A 9,492-nucleotide genomic window follows, 5' to 3' on the forward strand; every position below is an offset into this window, starting at 1 on the left:
GGAATGCCAATATCAAAGGTTATTTTCATACCCTCCTCAAGTCCGTAGGCCTTGCATAATCCTTTCCAATTTGAGCTCTAAGGCATATATGGTGGGCACTCCCTCTCTGATACTTCGACCGTCGGTGATGGTTGCTCCTCCCTTCTTTCCCGAGTGCATTACCTAAAGGTCTAGCACGAGGGAAAGAAGAAGTGACCTCCATGACAACAGTCGGGATTCTCCCTCACTGATATTTCAACCGTATATGATGGTCTATATACATCCGTATGTAGTCCACATTGAAATATCTAAAAATACTTATATTTAAGAACGGATGGAGTAGATGTTTCTTTATTAAACCAATAAACATTGCTGCTAATTGATTTTATGCATTTCCTATTTAAATTTATTAGTTGGTTGATCTATTTTCAGTGTAATATTTTACAATTGAGTTTTTAGAGTCTATACATAAAGATAATTGTTAAGGAGGTTGCTTATAGTGGCTCGCCGGCTGCAAAAATTTATATTTTCAACTTGCCTCTATGTCCAATTCCTGTCTCCTCCCCTGCGGGCGAGGCTTCCGGAGCCGCGGCCAAGGTGCCGCCCGCCGGCGTAGTGGTTGCCGGCATGGCGTACCCAGTGCTCTTGGTGGCCACCGTGGCCGGAGTGGCCGGCAGCGGGCTCGCCGCGCGAGGTCACTTATCACCCCCAGCACCTAAGTTGTGTGCACCAAACTGCTCACCAGTTTTCATTATTAAGAACGTTTTTGTCACTCAATCAAAAGGTTATGCTCACAAAAATTCAGTAGTGCCTTGCGATAGAGGAACATGGAAGAAAAAACGGGATTAAAATTTAGCCAGTTGAATTAGCTTCCCAACACATACACGGAATTGTGAAGGAAAAAACAGAACACAACAGACATAGCGAGAAGCTTCTACATCACCAGCCATTTGGGAGTTCTCCCACTACAGATGCAGGGCTCTTCGGTTGGGTCCTGGAGAGCATTTGAAATCAAAAGTCAAATTTATGTAAAGAAGAGAATTTATTGAAAGAATTTCTTATTAACACAATCTTGAATTTCGTTTTCTTAATTATTTGACACTGAATTTTTTTTCTTCCCTATCTGGTATCGAGTCTAAAATTTATGCCTGACTCTTTTAATACTGTCATAAATTGCACACAAAAAACACTTTTACCCCTCGTATAATATGAACCGGCCATCTGTCCCAAATCGCCCGCTCCTGATCCATCCCCGCCGGCCACTAACAGCATGACCTGGCCACTAACTACTCCTTAACTACAAGCACGGCCACTAACAGCACTTTCATAGCATTGCCTCAACGGCCACACAAATACATACTTCCTCCGTAAAGAAATATATGTACAAATCCATCGTTAATATTCGCTATCCAAACAACCCCTAAGAGCGTCTAACAACTCCTGTGCATGCATGCAAGCACACACTAACAAACTAACTGATCCTCTAAGTTCCAACTTGATCCGTCCAGCCGACCGGTTTAGCTCAGCCTGCACGCGTCACGCAGCTAGCTAGCAGCCGAACCGGCGGGATACACACATACAGCTAGAGATCTGCATGCAGCTAGTCAGCTATGTAGCCACATACAGCAATCTTAGACAGTAGATGCCGTGCGTGCTTATTGTAAGCCAAGGGCTTTTCCGGACCACTCGACTTATAGACTGCCATAAGCCGTGTGTTTTGTAGTTGCCGGGTGTTTTTTTCCTGTAGACTCAGTTTAGAGGAACATAAGCCGAATACCCGAAAAAAAGCTCTCGGCTTATAGTCTTTCACACGGCAAAACGTGATTTTCCTGTAGTGACAGCTGCGCATGTATTTTTTTAGACTTGGTGTTATATATGAAAGAAATAATTTTTCGATGTCAAATAGAGAAAAAAATTAACACAACGTTAAATAAGGAACTCTCTAATTTGTTACAGCTAGGTGATCAGAACTCTTCCTGATCTAGCAACAAGTCTGTCGGACCTAACTCTGTCCTCAGGCCTGATGAAGATGATCAGAACATGGTCATTGCAGATCTAGGAATAAATGTAACTCTAACCTGCGCAACTCACTCACCCGGGGCACATTAGGCGAGCGTGGAGGCGGAGCAACAGCATCATGACGATGCAGCAGCACAAGGCCTCTTCATCCCCTTCTTTTTGGTCCCTCGGCTAGGACGGCGAAAGCGGAGGTGAAACGGCCGAGACAGAGGCTGAGCAGCAGCAGTAGGATGTTGTCGTCCCATCCTCCATGGTCGGCCGGGCAGAAGGGCCACAACAGGTTACACACACACACACACACACATTCAGGCCACTCAACAGCATGTCACTCACCTGTTCAAAAAAAAAGCATGTCACTCACATATGTAAAGTAACGTATGGGGCAACCCAGTCATGCAGGTTGCCTGCCAAGTTGAGTGTCTATATAAGTTTGCCCCCGCCGGGATTGCATGAGAACACACCAAGCAGGCAGGCAGGCGCACCAGGCTAGCGTTGCCTGATCAGCAGCTGCACATATAGTCAGGCGAGTCGAGTCGAATCGAGGCAGTATAGTTTAGCTGGAGCTTGAGAGGGTCAGATCATGGAGCTCGTCGGGAGTTGGAGGAAGGTGATGCCTTACATGGCCATGGTCTTCCTGCAGTTCGGCTACGCCGGGCTCTTCCTCCTCTCCGTCGCGTCGCTGCGCCAGGGCATGAGCCACTACGTCCTCGTCGTCTACCGGAACGCCATCGCCGCCGCTGCCATGGCTCCCTTCGCGCTATGGTTTGAGAGGTTCATATTACGGATCTGTGAATCATCCCTAATCGTCGTTTAATATGTCTAGACGTTTATACTAGCTAGCTGGCTTCGTGTAGAATGTATTTTGTTCGTGGTCAGCCGTGCTCATGTCAGGGTGGCGCCCGGCCCGCCGTTGCACCGTCAGAAAACCTGTGGCCATGTCAAATTGGTCACTCGTTTCGTTGTACCTTTAAGAGTTCAGTTTTTGAAGTAGTATGAAAATTCATGCTCTAAGTTGTGTATGGTAACTTTTTTTTTGCGAGATGTGTATAGTAAGGAACTTGGTAAGTAGGTGTGGCAATTTATCAATTGGTTGTTGAGCTACATTCATATTCTTATGTCCTCAAATGGGACAAGTTCTAGGTTTAAGATTAGCTTGTTATTTGTTTTCACGGAATTAAAGGAAACAACAATACGTTTCCTGAAATGTAATCCACATAGTTACATTATTTTGCTGTCTTCTCATATTCCTTTTAGCAGATATGTTTGTCGTCATCACCTAATTCATGTTTACAATTTTTATTACACTGGGCCTTGAAATAACTAACGGAGATCTGTAACAAGATAAAGAAAAAGGTTCATGTTCATTTTATGCATTATCTTTTTGTAGACTTTTGGTGCTACCTTATGAGTTAATAAGATCTTTCTTGATCGAAAAACTGAGCAACCGCTGCTGAGCATTCAGAAACGTCTGAAATAACGCTAGCACTTCTCTTTGCCCGTTGTCGTCAAGTTTTTCCTTGATAAACCAAGTAAGGAAAGCGACTTCATGTCTACTCTTCATTTGGCGTGACAGGAAAACAAGGCGCAAAATGACCCTCTCCCTGTTCTACAAGATCGTTGCTCTGGCACTACTCGAGTAAGGATCCAACACACACTTGTTGCATGATAGTAGTATTTTTGTGATTTCATTATTTGATGCATTCTTACATTTATACTTGTTAAAATTATTCAAGGCCAGTCCTTGACCAGAACTTCTTCTACATAGGAGCCCGTAACACGTCGGCGAGCTTCTCTTCGGCACTCACCAACGTATTGCCTGCCGTAACATTTGTAAATGCCATCCTGATCAGGTGAAGCTCCGACCCAAACCGATATATTATTAACAGTAGAGCGATCCTCTCTTTTACATTTTTCGTGTTTGAAGAGCTTCTATTTTATTAAGTAGGTAATGAAATAAATTGGTCAACAATGTAGGATGGAGAGAATAAACATCAAGGAGCGGCGGAGCCAGGCGAAGATCGCCGGCACGGTGATCACAGTCGGCGGAGCGCTGCTCATGGTACTCTTCCGCGGCCCTGTCCTCAACTTCCCATGGACCAAGCATGCCGGAAGCCACGTCGTTGCCGACACGGCCAACCACAGCAGCGGTTGCTGGCTCTTGGGCATCGTCATGATCCTGTTGAGCAGCTTCTGCTGGTCCGCCTTCTTCATACTCCAGGTGAGTTCACACTCTTCTTAAATTAGTTTCTGTTCCAACTGCATCCCGATGTATTTGTGGTGACCATCGATTTTGTTTGCGATCTTCAGTCGCACACGTTGAGGAGTTACCCGTCCGAGCTCTCCCTGACCACGATGATATGCGTCATGGGCGTCGTGCAGAGCGGCGTGGTTGCGCTGGTGATGGAGCGTGACACCAAGGCTTGGGCAATTGGATTCGACATGAGGCTCGTCACGGCCGCCTACTCCGTAATTAGTTGTGACCAATTTGAAATCAGACTTGCTTCCGTGGATGGTTCCAATGACTAACTCGCTGCTTAACTAATTTCATTTCAGGGCATAATGTGTTCAGGGGTTGCTTATTATTTGCAAGGGATAGTTATCCAAGAACGGGGGCCAGTGTTTGTCACTGCCTTTTGCCCTCTCTGCATGATCATAGTGACTGTGCTAGGCTCCTTCATTCTTTCCGAGGTGATCACATTGGGAAGGTATGTATATGCTTCACTTGCGAAACATATATTCTCCTGCATCCGCATCAATTGGTGGCTGCACGTCCACTAAAACCGCGACACTTATTTTGGATCGGCGGTTGTATCTGTTATTCACCCATTCACAAATTTGTTTCCATGTAGGATCACCGGTGCAATGATTATTGTTGTTGGTCTCTATGCTCTCATCTGGGGCAAGAGCAAAGACCATGTGAATCAAGTTGAGCGCAATGACAATTTTGAAAAGCACAACTCTTTTGAGCTACCGTTTACTACCACCACCATTACCAAAGCAAGCAACCTTGATATGACAATCACCGTGGCTGCATGCAGCAAGGAAAGCCCCATGGAGAATCAACTTACAAAGTGATGACTTGAGCTCATCGATCTTCCGATGTTTCCTTGGACTAGTAAATGCGTACGTGCATTGCACGTTGTTATTATGTAGTATATTAATTGCACGCTGATATTAGGTAGGATATTATTTGCGTGTTAATTATGAAATTAGCATGGCATTGATATTTGGTATGATATTAACCGCATGCTAAACGTGTTGAGCGCTCACCATTGGAGCAGTCAGAGTCGTTGGATTGAACTGGTTTGATAGCCGGGATTTGTTGGATCTGCACCTTTAGGCATTTTTATATTTGTATAGATGTATAGATATAGATATATTTCTTGTGTCACTACTGTACCAAGATGTAACTCTAGGTTGAGATTCTCATATCCACGGAACTGTCAAATAAAGCGTATGTTTTGTTGAGTGCCTCATTATCAAGGTGTCGTGAATGTGTGAGCATCTCCAGCGGTTGTCCTAAAATAGGGCACTGAAGACACCAAAAGGTGAGTTTTAGGGCATTAGATTTTATCTCTCATACAGTGACCTAAAATAGGGCACTACAATGATATTCTTAAAATTCCAATAAACTTGACGGGCGGTCCAGATTTTGTGCACTGGCCTTTCACTAGGTTCGGTGAATATATTGTCCATTCCGCTTATAACATGGCGAGGACGAACCAATTCTTGTCTGATCGGAGTGGAAATGGTGGGAGGCAACACTCCAGTTAGTCTTTGGAAGAAAAGTTATGGAAGAAGCTTTGGAATATTAAGGCTCCAAATAAGATGAAAGTGATGCTTTGGCGTTTTGCTCATAATTGTCTACCCTCGGGAGAGCAACTTCTCCGCCGCTAGGTGCCAACGAGGACTGACTGTTATTCCTGTGGCGGATCAGAAGGTATTGAGCATGCTTTGTTTTTTTCTGGACATGCCCGTGCTATCTGGGAGGAGATTAAGGATGTTTTTGGGATCAAGCTATATCGTTCATCCTTTACATCTCCAAAGCAATGGCTTTTCAATTTCCTATCCTATGGTTCTGATCGAGATGTCTCTATTCTGACTATCACTCTTTGGCACATTTGGGATGCTCGGAATTTTGCTCGTAATGAACCCGTTGCTCCTCTCCCGAAGCATACGGCTGCGAGGGCGCGTGCTTACATTGATTTGATCTTCCAACATCTGTTCAAAACTCATGCGGCTAGACGTGAGACCCCTGCTTCTAGCTCTCATTGGTCTCCGCCACCGCATGGTTCTTTGTTGGTGTCTTCAGACGCATCTATTTCTTTGGACCGGGGCTCCTCAGCAATTGACGTGGTGATTCAAGACCATTCGGGCAGTGTGTTGCCGCTGCTTCAGAACCCTTGCCGGGTGTTTCATCCTCGGAAGTGGCAGAGGCGATGGCTCTTCGTCGTGCAGTTTATTTGGCTCACCAAGAGAACTATATGCATGTGATTTTCCAATCCGATTGTCTCTAGGTGATGCAAAGGCTGCACTCTTCTGCACGAGGCCGCTCCATTGTGGGTTCTATAATCGATGATATCAAGACGGCGTGTGGGGCTCTGTCTTCTGTGACTTTCAAGCATGTTCGTCGGCAATGTAATGTTTTAGCTCATGTTTTAGCTAGATCTAGTTTGAACTCTGTAAGTCTTTATATTTTCCATTCTGCTCCGGATTGTATCCGGAAGACTCTATGTAACTTTGTTGCTTGATCAATAAAGACCGACGTTCTCTCAAAAAATAGGGCACTACAATTGAAATTTAACACAAATAATATAAACATGACATCAGATTCATCAATCCACAACATCAAATTATTACTATTTCATCAATCCACATCATACATAAAAACTCATCACACATGACATGAAACATAGGGATAAAACTAGTGGTCTTTTTGCCCATGCCATGCTCACCACTCCTCGACGAGAACTCCACCTTCTAGGCAAATCCTCGAACACCTACTGTGCAAGGAGGAAACCGGCCGAACGTGCGTCTGAACCAAGGTGATTGCCGTCCCGGCCCAGAATGGCCTCACAGACGCCTCAGAGGGCCTCGTAGATACCCAGAGGTTGAGCTTGCTAATCGAAACAATAAAACAAAAAAATAGTTTAAATATACCCAAGATTGATCTTGTTCTGAAGGTGTTCTCACTACGAATTCAAATACATATAAAAAGTTCTAAAATGAAGATTTGGTTCAAAAGACATCAGTCATTCAAATTATGACAATGAATGAAATTAGGGAATGCTTTAGATCCCCCCGTATTTCTGAGGATCTGTCCAGATTGTCCAATGATAGATTTAAGAAAATTACAATTTCAAAATTCCAACTCCTCTAGTGCTGGAAGATTCCACATTTCTAGTTGGATGGATGTGGGACGGCTCCATGACAAAAAAAGAGTAGGTGACGGAGCAACAGTTGATATTGTCTCCGAGATTGCCACGACCAAGATCAACACTCCTCGTACTCAGCACAAGCCTCTTGAGAGAAGGTGCAACCAAACCTTGGGAATATATTTTTGGACATCGCTGCATTGTCAGTTCTTCAAGGCAACTGAGATCCACAGATCTTTCAGCTGGTACTGAAACTAAGTTCTTGCAATTTGTAATTGTGATTTTCTTGATGGCCGGTACATGTTTAACATGTTTGAGGCATGATAGATTTGGGCAGTTATCAATCACTAGGTCTGCCAGGGACGAGAAAACACCAGCGTTATCATTTTTCCTTACCTCAGCTATCTCACTTTGGTTTATACGCTCTGAGATATTGGATGCTGATGAACTCTCGCGTCCATCGCAAATTATAAACGAAGGTGACATTAAGCTTGAGGGAAACAACACACATGGATAACAATGGAGGGGCAAAGACTTCAGGCAGGTGGGAGGTTGTAGAACTTGAAGCTGTTAGATGTGTATAGTTTATTGTGTTCATCCTCATTGTATAAGTGGCTTTTCTGCACTTTAGCACATCTGTATATGTACTGGTCATGGGCCCTCAGTAAAGCTAGTTGCTCATTATCTAACATGGTATCAGATGCTAGGTTAGCCTCCCTCTCCCGCACGCCGCAGCTCCGTGCATCCCGTATCTAGCCTCCGCCTGCCGCCGACCATCTTTGCCCGTCTCCTCCTTGGCCCCGCCCGGCCACGCCGCCCAGCCGCCTGATTCCGCTCCCGCCGGCCTTCCTCTCTGGCCAAGTCCTCCTCTCCGGCCGTCGCGCTCCACTCCGTCCTCTCCCTGTCCGACTGCCGCTGATCCAGGCCAGTCCGATTGTCGCCATCCCCGGTCCGCTGCTGCTCCCGGTCCGAACGGCTGCAGCCGTCAGCTGCTCGCCTGGCTGGCCGGTTCAGGCCGCCGGCTGCCCCGGTCCTGCTTCCCGCTCGGGAGCCTGGCTGGTCTCGGCCAGGAGCCGCCAGCGACTCTGCCCAGTCCTCGCCAATGCTGCTCTCTGCTCGCGCGGGCTGCGCTTCCTGCTCGGGCGCCTAGCTTGAGCGCCTAGCTCGAGCGCGTTCTTGCCCGATCCTGATCTGGTCTTCTACATCGGTTGACCAAAAAAAACCGAGGAAAGCAGAGGAGCAGTAGGAAGACTTCTTCATGTTTTCTTCGGGCTATGTCGTTGTTCCTCGGTGCTCGGTGATCTTCGATGGCACCAACTATGCTGAGTTTGTGGGCTTCATGCGTATCCATATGCGTGGTCTTCTTCTGTGGGGTGTTCTCTCTGGCGAGGTCCCCTGTCCGTCATGCCCGGTTGCGCCAGTGGCCCCAATCCCACCAGTGCCGCCGGTTCTTGCTGATGATGCTTCTCAGGCTGACCGGGATGCTGCCAAGGCTCTGGATGATGCTGCGGTTGATGCTTATGATCAGTAGGTATCCGCTTATTCCGATGCTCTCTTTGTGTACCGGGATGATCTAGCAGCTTACACTCAGTGGTGCAATGATGATGCTCGTGCTGCTGCTGTTCTTACTGCCAGTGTCCTCCCTCAGTTTGTTTCGGAGTTCATGGGACTTGGCACAGTTGCAGCGATGTGGTCTTATCTTTGTCAGCGCTATCAGCCCTCTGGTGATGCTCTCTATCTCTCTGTGGTGCGTCAGGAGCACGCCCTTCAGCAAAGTGATTCCTCTGTTGATGAGTTCTATTCACAGTGCTCTGCCATCTGGTGTCAGCTTGACTCTCTTCGGACAGTTGTTTGTGGCACCTGTCGTTGCTGTCAGACTACTCGGTCTGATCTGGAGTTTTAGCGGGTCCATGAGTTCTTATCTTGTCTCCGCTCTGAATTTGAGCCCAAACATGCTCACTTGCTTACTCGTGGTCGTGTTCCAATCTCGGAGGTGCTTGCTGAGCTTCGTGCTGAGGAGACCCGTCTTCGCTCTGCTGGTTTGCTGGTGGTCCCGTTTGTGTTGGCTGCTCGGGCTCCTATGTCATCTGCTCGGCTCACCGCTCCACCGCTCCTCCCC

General features: G+C 46.5%; 1 protein-coding gene across 1 annotated transcript; it reads left to right on the forward strand.

Moving 5' to 3' along the window:
- Window positions 1-2,466: 2,466 nt before the first annotated feature.
- On the forward strand, window positions 2,467-5,474 carry LOC119329947 (WAT1-related protein At1g44800-like). Its single transcript, XM_037603049.1, has 7 exons — window positions 2,467-2,769; window positions 3,572-3,634; window positions 3,732-3,848; window positions 3,973-4,216; window positions 4,306-4,464; window positions 4,552-4,703; window positions 4,848-5,474. The coding sequence occupies exons 1-7, from the start codon at window positions 2,579-2,581 to the stop codon at window positions 5,071-5,073; spliced, it is 1,152 nt and encodes a 383-aa protein (XP_037458946.1). The 5' UTR covers window positions 2,467-2,578; the 3' UTR covers window positions 5,074-5,474.
- Window positions 5,475-9,492: the final 4,018 nt, after the last annotated feature.

Source organism: Triticum dicoccoides, chromosome 7A (genome assembly GCF_002162155.2).
Source record: "Triticum dicoccoides isolate Atlit2015 ecotype Zavitan chromosome 7A, WEW_v2.0, whole genome shotgun sequence".
Taxonomy (NCBI): domain Eukaryota; kingdom Viridiplantae; phylum Streptophyta; class Magnoliopsida; order Poales; family Poaceae; genus Triticum; species Triticum dicoccoides.

What these genes read in the sequence shown, in the direction of transcription:
- LOC119329947 (XM_037603049.1), top strand. Translation starts at nt 2,579, where the DNA reads ATGGAGCTCGTCGGGAGTTGGAGGAAGGTGATGCCTTACATGGCCATG. An exon ending in CCGCCTTCTTCATACTCCAG is followed by an intron (nt 4,217 to 4,305) that starts GTGAGTTCACAC and finishes TGCGATCTTCAG; the next exon opens with TCGCACACGTTGAGGAGTTA. An exon ending in GAGGTGATCACATTGGGAAG is followed by an intron (nt 4,704 to 4,847) that starts GTATGTATATGC and finishes GTTTCCATGTAG; the next exon opens with GATCACCGGTGCAATGATTA.